The sequence below is a fragment of the Odocoileus virginianus genome, chromosome 4 (assembly GCF_023699985.2).
Source record: "Odocoileus virginianus isolate 20LAN1187 ecotype Illinois chromosome 4, Ovbor_1.2, whole genome shotgun sequence".
In the NCBI taxonomy this organism is placed as follows: Eukaryota; Metazoa; Chordata; class Mammalia; order Artiodactyla; family Cervidae; genus Odocoileus; species Odocoileus virginianus.
In genome coordinates, this window is record NC_069677.1 from 7,355,692 (window position 1) to 7,373,334 (window position 17,643).

The 17,643-nt window shown below is 35.3% G+C and overlaps 1 protein-coding gene across 7 annotated transcripts in view; it reads right to left on the reverse strand.

Annotated features, from left to right (window-relative positions):
• The window catches only part of GSK3B (glycogen synthase kinase 3 beta), a 275,257-nt gene that overhangs the window by 64,576 nt on the left and 193,038 nt on the right, over positions 1-17,643 (reverse strand). For all 7 annotated transcript variants that reach the window (XM_020901778.2, XM_020901774.2, XM_070466019.1 and 4 more), the window contains 4 exons: positions 12,368-12,478; positions 9,126-9,256; positions 6,394-6,500; positions 3,014-3,111 (listed from right to left, as the gene is read on the reverse strand). In XM_020901778.2, coding sequence (XP_020757437.1) covers positions 3,014-3,111; positions 6,394-6,500; positions 9,126-9,256; positions 12,368-12,478 — 447 coding nt within the window. The remainder of the gene's footprint in view (positions 1-3,013; positions 3,112-6,393; positions 6,501-9,125; positions 9,257-12,367; positions 12,479-17,643) is intronic.

Genomic DNA, 17,643 nt, shown 5'->3' on the forward strand with positions numbered 1-17,643 from the left:
AAAATGGAATTAGGAGGGCTGAGAAAAAGTGGTAAATAAGCTTTGGACTTAAAGGTTTACAAGATATGATGGCAAGCATGAAATATATGACTTATCACAGTTATCCAGCTTAGCTTCTAAGCAATTTCATCTGTATTAATCTCATGTATGAACTCATTAAAATTAGTGACAAAGAATAAACCATCACATGGTTCTAAGTTATAATTGGTAGAGAAATGACAGTTCTAATAAGCTAAACATATATGCCAAATTAAATGGTGATATGTACAGAGAACTGTGGTGTGGTAAATTCAAATACATCAAACTGAAAGCCTGGGGATAGAAGAAATGCTGATTGGTTGTACTGACTTGATTAGTCAGCAAACTATGGCCCAATCCAGAGGACCCATGACTGTATGGATCACAATAAACTCTGGAAAATTCTGAAAGAGATGGGAATACGGGATCACCTGACCTGCCTCTTGAGAAACCTGTATGCAGGTCAGGAAGCAACAGTTAGAACTGGACATGGAACAACAGACTGGTTCCAAATAGGAAAAGGAGTACGTCAAGGCTGTATATTGTCACCCTGCTTGTTTAACTTATATGCAGAGTACATCATGATAAACGCTGGGCTGGAGGAAGTACAAGCTGGAATCAAGATTGCCGGGAGAAATATCAATAACCTCAGATATGCAGATGACACCACCCTTATAGCAGAAAGTGAAGAGGAAATAAAAAGCCTCTTGAGGAAAGTGAAAAAGTTGGCTTAAAGCTCAACATTCAGAAAACTAAGATCATGGCATCCAGTCCCATCACTTCATGGCAAATAGATGGGGAAACAGTGGAAACAGTGGCTGACTTTATTTTACTGGGCTCCAAAATCACTGCAGATGGTGATTGCAGCCATGAAATTAAAAGACACTTACTCCTTGGCAGGAAAGTTATGATCAACCTAGATAGCATATTAAAAAGCAGAGACATTACTTTGTCCACAAAGGTTGGTCTAGTCAAGGCTATGGTTTTTCCAGTGGTCATGTATGGATGTGAGAGTTGGACTGTGAAGAAAGCTGAGTGCTGAAGAACTGATGCTTTTGAACTTGGTGTCTGAGAACTCTTTTGAGAGTCCCTTGGACTGAAAGTAGATCCAACCAGTCCATCCTAAAGGAGATCAGTCCTGGGTGTTCATTGGAAGGACAGATGTTGAAGCTGAAACTCCAATACTTTGGCCACCTGATGCGAAGAGCTGACTCATTTGAAAAGACCCTGATGCTGGGAAAGATTGAGGGAGGGAAGAGAAGGGGACGACAGAGAATGAGATGGCTGGATGGCATCACCGACTCAATGGACATGGGTTTGGGTGGACTCCGGGAGTTGGTGATGGACAGGGAGGCCTGGCGCGCTGCGGTTCATGGCGTCTCAAAGAGTCAGACATGACTGAGCAACTGAACTAACATGAACTAAGAAATGATTTTAAAGATAAATATTTGCCCTCAATTCAAGGCTATGAAACACTGACTTTGAACCATGATTAAGAGAATTTTCACATGCTCCTCAAAAGAAACTCATTCTTCTAATCAATAGACTTGCATTACTCAATTATTACATTAATTTGAATTTCATCAATGAAAAATTTGTGAAAATTTGTTTTTCTGTTTTCTGTCCTGTTTTGTTTTCTGTTATGTATCTCAGACATCCGTGACTTCCATTTTTTGCCGACAAAGCCTAAAACGTTTTATCTAGCCCTTTACAGAAAGTTTGCCAACTCCTGTATTAGAATACTAATTTGAATAATAACAAAGAATACAAAGGCTTTTAGGAAACAAGAAAACCAAATTATCCGAACTTAGATCTGAGTGTAGTGTAGGAATCAGGAAGGATGCAGATCTGCTGAACTAACCTGAAAGCTTCAATCTGAAACTGAAAGATGAGTTACCAAAAAAAGACGGCAAATAGCAGTGATCTCAGGTACAAATCATAAAGAAACTATATGGATAGTAAGGAAGATTCATGATCACACACGGTGTTTTCAATCACACTTGCACACAGTGATACCTAGCAAAATCATTTTTTCAAAAATATTTTTGCAAATCAAGTACAAGGATTTTAAAACAACTTAATCACAGTCCAGGAAATAACCAGTAAAAGTTAAAAAGAACCAACAAGGACATACTGTACAGCACAGGGAAATTTGCTCAATACTCTGTAATAACATAAATGGGAAAAGAATTTGAAAAAGAACTGATACATGTATATGTATAAATGAATCACTCTGCTGTGCCCAGAAACCAACGCAACAGTGTTAATCAACCATATGCCAACATAAAATAAACTTTTTAAACAATAAAAAAATAAATACATAAAAACAAAAACTCTGAGGCTTGCTCAGCCCAATAAAAACTAAATTCAAGCTGTCCAGATATAGAACAGGATGCATTCCAAAGTAGCGATATGATGCTTGAAGTATTCAAGAAAACACTGAAAAACCATCTCCCAGGAATGTAACTAAGTAGGTTCTCTCATTGGATGGAGAATTGGGATGAACAAAACCGTTAAGGAGATTTTCAATTTTCCACTTCTATGAAACATTTGGAAAATCAAGACTAAAACCCAATAGAAGGTAGGTGTTGCTTCAGAAGACAAACTAAGCTTATAATCAACCATCTAGTGGTCTGAATATAGAGACCCTAGATATTTCTAATGGGGGAGGTTTGAGAACTTATTTAAGAGATCAATATTAAAAGCTTTAAAATCTTAGTGCTTCTATTCTCAAGAGATAATATCCAATATCCAAGATAATAATACTTTCTATGATGTTGTTAACAAAGGTTTTGACAGACCTAATAAATAAAATTATATTAAACCCATACGTAAAAATTCTGCTTCTATCAAGTGGTCTAGTCATACACACTCATTTTTTCATTTTATAAATATTTAAATACTGACTAAATACAAGCATCTCCTAAGTGCTCAGCAGAGTATTACGAGCAGAGCACATAGTGAACAAAACCAGAAAACAGACACAGTTTCTCACCTTGATTATTTCTACCAATTGATCCACACCACTGTCTCCTGGAAATATTGGCTGTCCTAGCAACAGCTCAGCCAACACACAGCCTGCAGACCATACATCTGAAGAGAAAAGAAAATAAGAGCTTATTAATATTACACTTTGTAGCTTATGTTGTGTTAAAAACTGATACATTTTCTAATTTTACTTTGATCAGAATGAATACCATAAGGTAAAGATTGTATAACCCAAAACAGGGGAAAAGTCACAAATAATCCTTATAGATTTTAAAACTGTGTTAAACTTACTAAACATGAAACAGGGCGATAAGAATATTCTAATTAAGGGTAATATCTTTATTATATGTAATATCTACATTAATTATCCAGTATCAGATGTTCAAGTCTTCAACAACCAAGACAGAGATTATAGTATGAAAGCATAGAGCATGATTATTTACTTATTATACTTAAAAATAAGTCAAGTAATACAATCTCTGCACATTAGCAGGTGCTTATAGAGAGTAACAAGAAGGGTTCAATCTCCTATACACAGGAGAATAAGCCAAGTGTAAATTTCAGAAAAAGAAAATTTTAATATTTTAAATGGCTAACTTTTGTCTTGTAATATAACTGACAGAAAATGTGCTTAAATATATGAATATTTGAAATGCAAAGACAGAAGAATACATTGTATTTTACAAATTACAAAATATAATTCACTTTTGAGTCAAGTAAGAAACCTCATTTTGACAGAAAGCTTAAATAAATTTTAAAGATTTATAAATAAATTTACAAAAGGAAAAAATAAAGCATATATCCTGGCTTACCCACAACAGTCAGTCCTGGTCTAGATGACTTCCTGTGATAATAATGAAAGCATCCCCTTTATCTCTTAAAAGTATTACCAAATGGAAAAATACATTTTATGGGCACTTTATTTAGAGCCCACTACTTAAGACCTACTGCAAAAAAAAAAAAAGCGCTAATTTTCTGGATTCCTGGGTTTTGTATGAACCAACAAACAATGGCTTTAGAGAGATGAACATAAATTGTCACTGGGCTTTCCACCTATCAGTAGGGAAGGAGAAAAATGACTAATGGCATGTGTGACAACAAATAATTTAATCATTTTAACGCTGTAAGATGCACTATCAGAAGAATTGGAAGCTAATACAATATTGTAAATCAGCTATCCTCCAATATTAAAAAAAAAAAAGAATTGGAAATCCTTGCTCCAATTAACTACTTTTTACTGGCCGAGCAAATAATGACACAAAATTCATTTAAGAAATTCAAGTTGATTTTGCCCAGCTACTCTTCTAACATCATTGTTAAAAAATGCTTCTAAAATGTATTTGTATTAGTATACTTTTAAATATCTTTTTGTTTACAAATCTTCCAGAGTCTTAAGAAGCAAGTATCCTATATCTAAACAGGGAGGCCAAATCTAGGCTTGAGAGGGTTCAACGGCCTCAGCTGCATCAATAGAGTATGGGGAATCCTAAATCTAGAAAGTCAGAATCTGGTTTTAGGAGATTTACTTTACTTTAGACAAGTAAATGTGAAGGAGACTGCTGGAAAGCAGGTACTCATAACATCCAAAAAACGGATTCCTAATAGAGAAAACATACTACACTGGCCCTTATTTTGTGAGAAGATTCCCAAAGAACTGCTAAGCACATGGACATTTACAGAAGTAATAAACTCTTAAGAGGGTCAAAGGTTTATATAAATATGCCTTAATATGTCAGATGATATTATCATCACTTTTTAGAAAGAAGCAAACCACATTTATTTTAGGTGAGGCTGGCAGAACTCACCCCAGTATGAATCTCATTCCTGGTATGCAGATGATTAATTTCATATATGTGAATGAAATATAAAGCATCTAGAAAATCCAAAGACTGTCCAAAGATTAAGGGCTGAAATTTGCTCTTTGGGAAGAGTCAAGTTAACACATACCACAAAAAGAATACCACTTTTTCTACAGTACTTTCACTAAAATTTTATTTAATACTCATGGCCACTCAGAAAGGTAAGCAAAACTGTTACTAATCTTTTTTACAGTTTAGATAAGTAGTAATAAACCTGGAATTCAAATTCAGGTCTACTCTAACCAAAATATCCCTTTCACTATTTCTCATTTGATCCTGAATAGAAGAGGCCATGTAACATAGCCATGATGAAACTCTGAGCATTATAAACACACACACTCTCTCTCTCTCTCACATATTCTATCCAGTGGAGTAGGACACACACATACTCACTCACTCACTCTATTATACTCTATCCAGTGCAGCAGGTCTCAAAGTATGATCTGCAGAGCCCTGAGCCTCCCGGACCTTTTCAGAGGTCCTGAGGGCGAAGTTATTTTCATAAGAACCCTCAGATGTTATATGTTTTCACTATGCTGACATTTGCACTGAGGGTGCAAAAGAAATGGTGGATAAAACTGCTGGCCTCTTTGCACAAATAAAAATGTTCCTTGGCATTTTGCCCTTTGGCAAAAAAAAAAAGGCTAGTATTAGTAATAAACTGTGTAGAGGTCTTTGTTCATATTAGAGAATTTCAACTTGTATAAAAGACAAATTGTCCAAGTTCTGATTTTTCCTTGACTTTATGTTATTGTGGGGTTTTGTTTTTTGTTTGGTCTTTATATGCTTTTGTTTGTTTTTGGACTAAGGAATTCTCTTCAAAAACAACATATAACAATAAAATAAACTAGCTGCATGCCTAAGATTGTTACTTTCTTAGCTTCCTATTCACATCCAACTGTTCCAACTCTGTACGTTCACTCCTGCTAGTGGGCTAAACAAGGCAGAAGAGGTGGTCAACAAAGAATGAAGCAAGCTGTCTACTCAATGCCTTCTGTCCTTAAAGATCTGTGACAACTGCTGCAGAACCAGTGAGTTTATTCAAACTACTAATGAACAAGTTAGTAAATTTTTTAAAGCTGATTTAAAATTAAATAATCAATTGAGTCAGCACAGTATGAGTGTCAGTAATATGGTAATCCTATCACTTTAATCATAAACTTAATGGATAAAAATTCTCCAACTGGTGATCAAGCTCAGAGAGAACTATTTCAGGGGAATTTTTTAAGTGAAGAAAAGGTATACTTAGAATTTATTTAAAATTTTAAGTTTAAAATAACTGTAATCTTCAAGAAATCATACAATCACAGAAGAGTAGCTTTATTATTCTCTCATAATCTAAGAAACCTAAAAGTAGAATAGTAAATATATTTTAAATTCTATACATTTTTATATATAAATCTTTAAGAAGAAACATATTTCAAGGCATATTTATCTTTATATTTAAGTATAGATTAGTACTACTAAATTACTAAAAACAAGATACAATGCATAATTACAAGCTACTATATTTAGATACAGTACTTACCTATACTAGAGGTATAATCAGTGGCTCCAAAGATCAACTCTGGTGCCCTATAGTACCGAGAACAGATATACGAAACATTGGGTTCTCCACGGACCAGCTGCTTTGCACTAATAAAAAAAAATCATAAGCAGAAATTATTTAAATTATATCTAAACCATAAAAGAACCTTAACTGCTATCATTTGCAATACAATATTTAATCTAAGGGTCCCAGAATTCCAATCATGCAATATATAAAAAAAGAAAATATGAGCCATAACTATCTCTAACAAAAGAAACATAATTTTAACATATCACTCTGAAAAAAAATAGTAACTTTTAAAGAATGCATTTGCCAACTGTCACCTGAAGAAAAAGTTTTTAAAAAATCAAAAAATGACAAATGTTGAATTTCTTCTGCTATCTTCCCCTGAATTTCACTCTAAAATACAAAGAAAGAAGGGCAGAAATATAAGAGGTACCTCCCCTCACCAAAAAGCACTGTAATTGATTATACGAATGAATACTGCTTACCCAACATGTTTTTTAAATGGGTAAGAAATTGGCCACTCTATTAAAATTTGACTTCTGATTCAGAGTGAGTATCCCATGGCTTGCAGACCCAACCTACTTTATTTTTTCCACCATTTGGTCAATTTATTAGATGTCTTAACATCTGCTATCCTTTCCTGTAGGGCAGAGATAATTCACAGCCTATGAATTCTAATTCCACTGTTGCAAATCATTAACAAATCACATACTCTCTAATTCAACTTTCCTTTCCAAATACTTTGTGGCATGTATTTTAAATATTAAATTAAAATTAGTTTCTTTTGAAATGTCTCAAAATAACTTGAAGACACACTGAAATAAACTGCTATAGAAGCTAACCATTTTGACTTACAATAATAGGAAACATAAACTCAGGAATTAAATACAAACAACAAAATCAAAATAGTAAAAAATAAAGTAACAAAAAAGGTAAAAAAAATCTTTTAAGGTAAAGGTACAAGAAAATCAGAGTAGAGGCAGACGAAAATAGTCACAAAGGTTTCAGTTTGGGCTGTCTTTTCTTCCATTTATTTCTGTTCTCTGATAACGCTGACCATAACCTGATCTTTCTTCATCACAAGTTTTGAAGGTGGGAGACAGTTTATCGACATACAGCAACCATTTCATAAATTAATAAATACTAGTCCCTGTTTTAGGCTGTATGAAAATTAAGACACTTTCATAGCACAACTGATAAAAGTTTCTACCTTATAAAGGATTTATTAAATTAACAAGACAGATTCCATAATTACATTGTCATAAAATTCACTATAAGATAAAGGTAATATTAGAAATACCACAGCCTATAGATTTCTTTCACTACTTGATGGAGCTGCCTTCAAAGTGTATCCCAAACTTTACTTGCTCAAACTAGACGTTTTTAAAAACAAAACAGTAGCTCTGTTATGAAAGCCATTAAAAGTGAACTATTCTTATGACAGAAGTGAAATCCCTATCCCAAACATATTAAAACAAAGTGATTTTTATATCCCAATAAAACTCCCATAGCAACACTGTTCTAAAACTATGGTGAGAACAGAAACTCCTAACTTGGTATCTCAAAAATATTTTTACAGTCTACACCAGTCAGTCACTCTCAAGCAGGGGAAAGACATCCCATAACAATAAAATTCATCTGATTTGGGCATTTGATCCTACAGATGCTTGTTTCAAGCACCAAATAAGAGTTTTTGATTTAAAATCCTTTACCCATTTTTTACAGTTGAAGGAACAGTTAAGAGTCCTGCAAAATGAGTTGGATCCTGTGATAGATGTCTGAAATTAGAAAACTGTAAAAAGGAGATGATCTAAAAGAACATTTTTGTGAGACTAAGAATTAACTCATGACAAAACAGATGTGCTTTTTTTTTTTTTTAAAGACTTTTTCCCAAGAGACAACCTGTGGAAAATATATACTATATTAAAACCAAAATTTAATCTGTGGGTTGATATGAAAAGTGTTACAAAGAAGAAGGAATACCAATATTAGCAGGTGTGGGTCAATATCTATAAGCAGCTGAAATGGAAAGCAAGCATTTGCGAGGATGAAAAAAACTGGAGAGTATTCAAGACATATGATGTCTTAGGGATTACAAGAAGAGAGAGTACTCTGGGTGATTACACTAGAGAGGAAGTGAAAGTTTAACTGCCTGAGTTACATGTGGATACAGGCTTGATTTCATGTTGAAAGGTCAGATCAGAGAGGCACAAAATGCTCAACTATAAAGATGAAAAAGATGAATTCTTATTACATTATATGTTTTTCCAAGCTATGCATTTAAGAAGACAGAAAGAAAACTGTAACCTGCAATAGAGAAGAGAGAAATAAACTAAATTGTAGAGGAAAAGGAAAAAAACACAGCTACTAAGCCTTTGACCTCATCTCTAAATTGAGACTAACTCAATACACAGTTAACATAATACACAGTAAGGTATAATAATATTTTTTTAAAAAAATAGTTCTTACTGAAAAAGGAATGTATACACATAATAAATGGGAACAATTTCTAGGCGTTAAAACTGCTGAGTGGAAAGACTATACACACTTATAATTCTGAGAGAATTTACCAAAACTACCCTCACAAGAAACTGCACTAGTTGATACTCCCTGAATAAGTGTAACGAAAGGTAACTGAAAGAACAGATAGGGTAGAAGGGTGGGGTTGAAGATTAGAGAAGGAAGGAAAAAGAGAGCTAGTTTACCTTCCAAAGTCACAGAGTTTCAAGACAGCTGTATCAGGATCCAACAAGAGGTTCTGTGGTTTAATATCCCGATGGCAGATTCCAAAGGAATGGATATAGGCTAAACTTCGGAACAGCTGATACATATACAACTGGAATAAAGAGTAAACATTAATTGAATACTTACTTTCTATCCCAAACAACTCAGAATCCTTAAGCAGGAAACATAGTAATAGATTTCCAAAAAAGAACAAGTGAAATGCTGGGGATTGTTAGCTCTCAATCTTTCTTTAGCAAGCTTCATGGCATTTCTCTATCAACTAGCTAATTATAGTTTAGTTAACCAATGTTATATTTGTAACATCTATGTATAACATCTTTTAACAACTTAAAAAAGGAAATTTTACAATTTGCTTTTGTAATTTTTCATTTTACTAACCACAAGACTGTTTTTTTTTCCTAAGCACAAATTTAAAAACTCAGAGGGATATTCCAAATCGTATGACTACTAAGTAACAATCAGACCATAAGTTAGTGTTCTGTTTGGTTTTTTTTCCCCCCAATTCATCATCCTTTGTCAGGCCCAGAGGTTATTGATACAGAGGTCTGGGAAAACTCATGTGTGAACTGAGAAAATCTATAATCAATGATCTATTCAAGACATCAGTAAATCTATTAATAGCATCACCACTCTTCTGTTAATATCATTCAGAATTCAGTAGACTTCAAAATGCCATTTAAAAGCATATTTGAGATGACAACTGACATTAGTCAAAGAAAAGAAATTCAATTTTATTACAAAACAAGATACACTGAAAAACTGGGTCTGTGTCAAAGAAAGAAATAGACTCTTGACTGGTGAAAAGGGGGTCTTGTGTAAAGAACATGAGTGTATCTTAAACTGTCTATTTTTCAAGGTTGGTGTTCTGGTTCACTTATAAATTTTTCTGACTACTCACCTTCTTACTTCTAACCCAAAGTTATATACCATGAAAAGAACTTTTGAAATGATTCAAATCAAAGATACCAGTGTCTTGGTGCAAAACTACAAAAAGACAGTTAAAGGTAAGATAAAGCATTGACATAAAGTATCATTTATAAATGTAGTGTTTTGACTCCTACAAAAATATATCTCATCACCAATTTACATGAAACACTTAGGAAAGAGGAACATACTAACAATACTATAGAAATCTCATCAGCAAAATCCATTTTATTACTATAAAGCTTAAAATTGTAACTATTGAGTAAAACTTTTGATACTCAAACACATTTACAGTCAATGCCATTTTATTTTCTAGAGTTATTTATATAAAAGGCAAAATGCAAAAAACTGTACTTAAGATATCTGAACTTTTAAACTTAGTGAAAGTCACTCAGTCGTGTCCGACTCTTTGTGACCCTATGGACTATACAGTCCACGGAATTCTCCAGGCCAGAATACTGGAGTGGGTAGGCTTTCCCTTCTCCAGGGTTTAAGCTTAAAACTCCTAGTTAATTTTCACAATGTCATAGTTAAACAAATAATAATCTGTTTCTAATAATCTACTCCAACTTCATAATTCAGTTCAGTTCAGTTGCTCAGTTGTGTCTGACTCTTTGCGACCCCATGGACTGCAGCATGCCAGGCCTCCCTGTCCATCACCAACTACTGGACTTTACTCAAACTCATGTCCATTGAGTCAGTGATGCCATCCAACCATCTCATCCTCTGTCATCCCCTTTTCCTCCTGCCTTCAATCTTTCCCAGCATCAGGGTCTTTTCAAATGAGTCAGCTCTTCGCATCAGGTGGCCAAAGTATTGGAGTTTCAGTTTGCTTCAACATCAGTCCTTCCAATGAACACCCAGGACTGATCTGCTTTAGGATGGATTGGCTGGATCTCCTTGCAGTCCAAGGGACTCTCAAGAGTCTTCTCCAACACCACAGCTCAAAAACATCAATTCTTCGGTGCTCAGCTTTCTTCACAGTCCAACTCTCACATCCATACATGACTACTGGAAAAACCATAGCCTTGACTAGATGGACCTTTGTTGGCAAAGTGATGTCTCTGCTTTCTAATATGCTGTCTAGGATGGTCATAACTTTCCTTCCAAGGAGTAAGCGTCTTTAATTTCAAGGCTGCAGTCACCATCTGTAGTGATTTTGGAGCCCCCCCAAAATAAAGTCTGTCACTGTTTCCACTGTGTCCCCATCTATTTGCCATGAAGTGATGGGACCAGATGCCATGATCTCAGTTTTCTGAATGTTGACTTTTCAGCCAACTTTTTCACTCTCCTCTTTCACTTTCATCAAGAGTCTCTTTAGTTCTTCTTTGCTTTCTGCCATAAGGGTGGTGTCATCTGCATATCTGAGGATATTGATATTTCTCCCTGCAATCTTGATTTCAGCTTGTACTTCATCCAGCCCAGCATTTTGCATTATCGACTCGGCATATAAGTTATATATATATTGACATTTCTCCTGGCAACAACTTCATAATTATGCTCGATCAATTACCAGCCACTCTAACATGGGTTGTAGGTTTCCCAGGTGGCTCAGTGGTAAAAGAATCCACCTGCCAATGCAGGAGACCCTGGAGACACAGGTTTGATCCCTGGATGGGAAGTTCCCCTAGAGGAGGAAATGGCAACCCACTCCAGTATTCTTGCCTGAAAAATTCCATGGACAGAGCAGCCTGGTGGGCTACAGTCCATGGGGTCAGAAAGAGTCAGACATGACTAAGCGTAAGCACTATTAACATGAGTTACAGCAAATAAATAAGATTAACATTGGTATCAGGTTCCCCAAATTAAATAATACATGAACAAAGTCTCTGCATATTTAAAATGACCAAAAGTTTAAACTTCTGCTAAAGACACACTATATCTATAAATGGCAATAAAACATTCAATTTATTAATATTTATAACCATATTTTTTATAATTTTATATGATATGCTTGCTCTGCACAACAAGGGATTTAAGAAATTAAATAAAAAGGTGCTATGGGTACCTAAATTAAAATCCATAATTATTTGTGAAAAAATTCATTTGTCAGAAAGATGACAAGTATTTTTAGTACCTGAGTCATGAAAGTTTAAAAGGTCAAGGCTTCACATTTTAAAACTGTACACAAATATAATGAAACAAAGTAGTAGAAATATCTACTTTGCAGCTTTCTCTCCTCAGTATGATGCAATAATATACTTAAAACATACCCAGCACTCTCCTTTGCTCATAATAAATACCTTCTAAAATGGGAAACTGCTCCATTTTTACATACCTTGACATAGATCACAGGGAGCGTCTGTTTGGCTCGACTATAGTGTCTGGCAACTCTGTAGACTGTTTCCGGAACATAGTCCAGCACCAGATTAAGATAGACCTCATCTTTCTGAAAGAGTTTATTAAAAACAAACCAAAAAAACAAAATTAGGAACTAGTCTTTAAATATTCAAATTAGAGTAAATTCTCTATACATTCACTTATTTGGATTTTTAAAGCAAAGATTCATGTGTTCAATTTTAATTATAAAAAATAAATTCAGAATATAACCATAATAGCAAAAACAAATCTACCACATTTTTTTTAAACTAACAATTTCATGGCAAAAACAGTCATTTCAATACTGGTACAATTTCTAATTACATTTAAACTATTATTTTGGTTATACAATTTTAGAGGGTATCACCTGTCATAAAATTTAGTATTTTCTAGTTTGAGAATCATGGCCCTCACCTCATATCCTATCAGGAAAGGTGTCACAGTAGTAGAGTAAGTACTGAACTGGGATCTAAGAGATGGGCATTGTTAACTGATGCATGCAAGTCATTTAATCTGTATATGCTTCCATTTCTTCAACTATAACGTGAAAAGCTGGACTTCAAAATTTCTTTAACCTTACAAAAAGATTTTATAGTCATTTATAGCCTATAATTAGTAAAATAACCACTTGTCTTCTACAATTAACTGAACAAAAACAAAAGAATAACTTATAAGGCACTAAGTTATCATACTCACAAGAATACTACAAGTCTTATGTTTAAACATCTATTCACAGCAGCATAAAGACACCAATCCAAGATCAGTGGAAAGAAAGAAGGGAATTCCAACTAAGTACCAAGGAGGAAAGAAGAACAGAGTGCTACCTTCACCATGTTCATGTGAATATCAGATAAGCAAACTGAAGCAGAACACAAAGCTGAGAACCCTGTGTTCAAGTCCAGAACTGGCTACCGAGTGGGAAAATCTGCAGGCAAAACTTTACAATCTTCCCAGTTTGAAGTCATCTTATCTAACAAACTAAAGTGGAGAATTTCAATTTTCAGCATTTATTATGTCAGCAGTCACTGCAGAGGAAGGAAGGAAGGAAGGGTGCAGATATAAGACATATCATCTAAATTCAGTATGAGAGGGCATTTCAGGAAGACAGAAAACTACATTCAAGATGTGGGGGGTCAAAGAACACAACAGATCTCAGGAAACAGTTACATGCCATTTACCCTACTACCTTTACACTTTTCCCCAGTCTTTCATGTTCTCCTCTCTTTCCTCCATACCTAGCTTAAAACCCATGGTCCAGCATTACCCTTACTTTCTAACAAACGACTCGGTAAACAACAGCAAAGCCCTGCTCCCTGTTTTTATAACTCTTTTTTCACCCTCATCTTCAGCTTATAACCTTGCTTGCACCACTACATGTACCCATTTTCCAGCTTCTGTCCCCATATACTTTTCCTTCACTACTCTAACTAGAGATAAGCTGACCAAGCCCCTTTCTAAGCCAAACTCTGCGGCATGTAAACAAACTACTCTGCTCTTCCTATTCATACTCATTGCTTTAGTAATTTTTTTTCTGTCAATTATTCTCTTTTTGTGAGAGCATTACGTGCTATTATTTCTCTTATCATTAAAAAAAAAACTTTCTCTCTAATCGCACTGATCACCACCATCCTATTTTCTGGCACCTTTTAACAATAAAATTCTTCAGAAAAGGGGTCTAAATTGACTTTCTCCAATACCTGGCTCTTCTCCTTCTAAAACTTACTCCAATAGAATTTCACCACCATTATTCCCTCAGAATTATTCATCAAGGTCAATAATCTCCTTGTTGCTGTATTCAATGCCAATTTTCAGACATCATCTTCCCCCTCTCTTATACCTGACTTAGCAATGATCTGAAATAATCGATCATGTTCCCTTCTTTGAAATACTTGCTTCAGTTGGATTTTAGAACACGATGCTCTTTTGGCTTTCATCCTATCTTAAGGACAGTTCTCTGGCTCTCTATTTCTTCTATTCTTTATCTCTTAAGGAACAGAGGATTCTAAGGCTCAGTCCTCAGATCTCTGTTCTTTGAGTAAGCCCACTCATCCAGTCGAACGGCTCGGTATTACTAAATACTGATGACTTCCAAATTCATATGTCTCCTGGACCTCTGCCTTTAAGGATATATTCTCCATGCTAGTATATCCAATATGTACTTGACACTGTTCAGGCTAAAAACCTTAAAATCATCATTTCTTCTCCACTCTCTGCTTTCTCCCAAACATATACATACATTCCCATATGAAAAGAATCTAATGGTTCTATCTGTAAAATTTATCCAGGATCCCAACCACTACTTACCACCTTTACTGTTACAACCCTGGTCTGAGCTACTCTGAACTCTCATCTGGATTACTGCAATATCCTCCTAAACGGTCTCCCTGCTTCCAACTCCAGCCCTATACAATCCAACATCAATAAAATATAAAGTAGGTTGTATCTCTTCTACTCCACTTCATTAAGATTTATTCTTTACAGATAAATGGTCTACAAGGTCCTACACACACACTTCCTTACTTCCCTCTGCTCACTCCTCTCTGGAGACAAGAGCTTCCTGCTGTTTGTTGAACACATTTGGCAGGCTCTGGCATTCAGGGCCTATGAACTGATCAGTCTTTCAGTCTGGATGTTCTTCCTCAGATATACACACAGCTCACTCTATTCAAATCCTTCAAATTTTTGCTCTAGTGTGACTTTTAGAGTAGCTTTCCCTAGTTCTCCCATTCCAAATTGTAACCCATTCCTCTACCCCCAGTTCCCATCAACCTTCATCATTTTCCCAAGGATACTTATCACTCTCTAGCCAGAGTTTACTTTTTATTGTTGACTTCTGCCCCATGAAGACTAAGCTCCACAAAGGGAAAGATTTTTGTTTGTTTTGTCCTCTGCTCTATCTTCACCTAGAATAGCGTCCAGCACACAGTAGGTATTCAAAAAATACTTGCTGAATAAATGAAGATCAGAGGGAATGGATATTACCTAAAAATCAGAATGACGGTCTGCCAAGTTTTAACTAAACAACCCTATCAAAAATGGGTATGGAGAAGGTGGAAACTGGGAAAATGAGAATCAAAGTAGCATGAGCAGCTGGAAACCTATAAGAATCCAAGGCCTGGACCAGGACACAGTCAATAAGGATTTTTTTAAAATGAGGCATGGGCATATTGACCCAGCAATCCCACTTCTGGGCACACACACCGAGGAAACCAGATCTGAAAGAGACACGTGTACCACAATGTTCATCACAGAACTATTTATAATAGCCAGGACATGGAAGCAACCTCGATGCCCATCAGCAGACGAATGGATAAGGAAGCTGTGGTACACATACTCTATGGAATATTACTCAGCCATTAAAAAGAACTAATGAGATGGATGAAATTGGAGCCCATTATACAGAGTGAAGGGAGCCAGAAAGATAAAGACCAATGCAGTATACTAACGCATATATATGGAATTTAAAAAGATGGTAACAATAACCCTATATGCAAAACAGAAAAAGAGACACAGATGTACAGAACAGACTTTTAGACTCTGTGGGAGAAGGCAAGGGTGGGATGTTCAGAAAGAACAGCATTGAAACAAGTATACTATCAAGGGTGAAACAGATCACCAGCCCAGGTTGGATGCATGAGATGGGTGCTCAGGGCTGGTGCACTGGGAAGACTCAGAGGGATGGGATGGAGAAGGAGGTGGGAGGAGGGATCAGGATGGGGAACACATGTAAATCCATGGCTGACTCATGTCAATGTATGGCAAAAACCACTACAATACTGTAATGTAATTAGCCTCCAATGAATAAAAATAAATGGAAAAAAAATAAATAAAATGAGGCATGGGGCAGGTATACTGTATACTGGCTAGTTAAACCACACAGTAATAGAGAATCTGAGAAACAAACAAGTTTGGATTAACTTAGCAGTCTCTAAACTTGGGCAATTAGGCAGGTAATGAGATAAGGAACATAGAAAGAGCAAAAAGGTGTGAGGGAAAAGTTAGTTGAACTTTTACTTAATGGATATGAGAACATTTTAGGTAGCTATGTTTCATAGGTGACTGGAAATACCTACATGGTTGGTCAAGTCAAATTCAGAAAACAAGAGTAGAGCATAGTTAGAGGCTCAGGCAATAGCTGAAACTGTAAGAACAGAACCACTCACTCAAGAGCGAGGAAAGGAGTATAAGATCCTTGAAACTTAAGAAGCAGGAGACCTTAGGGGGACAACTCAGCAACAAGAACTAAGAGACATAAAAGAGCAAGTGAAGACTAGCATCGAAAGACCCACAGTTGAGTTTTAATAATCCTGAGATGGGGAACAGCAAAGTGTTTCAATAGCAGGAAGGATACAACTGAAAAGGCTTCTGAATCTGGTATAAAATGGTTCAGTGATGGTGCTGAAAAGAGTAGTTTCAGTCCATAGTGCCAGCAGCAACCAACCTGTACTGAGTTCAAGAATGAACAGATGGCAGGTGAGAAATAGGAGGCAGTTAATCTAGTTTGTACTTACAAAATCCCTACTGGTGAAAGGAGAGAACTGGTAACTTGAGGGGAAATAGAAGTCAAATACAAAATTTTAATGTGCTTTTTGTTTGTACTTTTTAATGGCTAAGAGACCCAAATTTATTTATAAGCTAGGTGGATAAAAATAGAATAAAGTTTTAAGAAAGGAAAGGGATAACTGATGAAACAAGGTTCTAGAATATGGCAAGAGGAAATCCAAAACTCAGAGAAGGTATACTCTGTAATAATTAAGGGGAAAGGTTAGCATGAGTCATACAAACTACACAGAAGTCCCAACTCTGCTACTACAAGTTATGTGACCACAGCAAGTTACTTAACCGCTTGAAGCCACAGTCCACTATAAAAGTGCTGCTAATGATACATACTTTATAAAAGACTGTTATGAAATTGTAAGAAATGATCCATATACAGCTCTCAAAGCATCTTACCTGGCACAGAATAAAGATTTAGTTTTAACTATTATCAATTTTAAAAAGAAACACATTTTTTTCTGTACATCTAAAATAAGTGATTAGGTGTTAGGGAGAATAAGTAAAATGAATGCTATGTCTGATGACCCCAATTCTTATAAAAGGTCATTAATACAGATGTCAAAATTATTCTTTTTTAACTATCATATGATTACAGGTTTCTTGATTTTAAAAAAATCTTTTGACAAAGCTAATCACAATATATATTTATAAATGAACTGGAAATATGTATGGCAATTT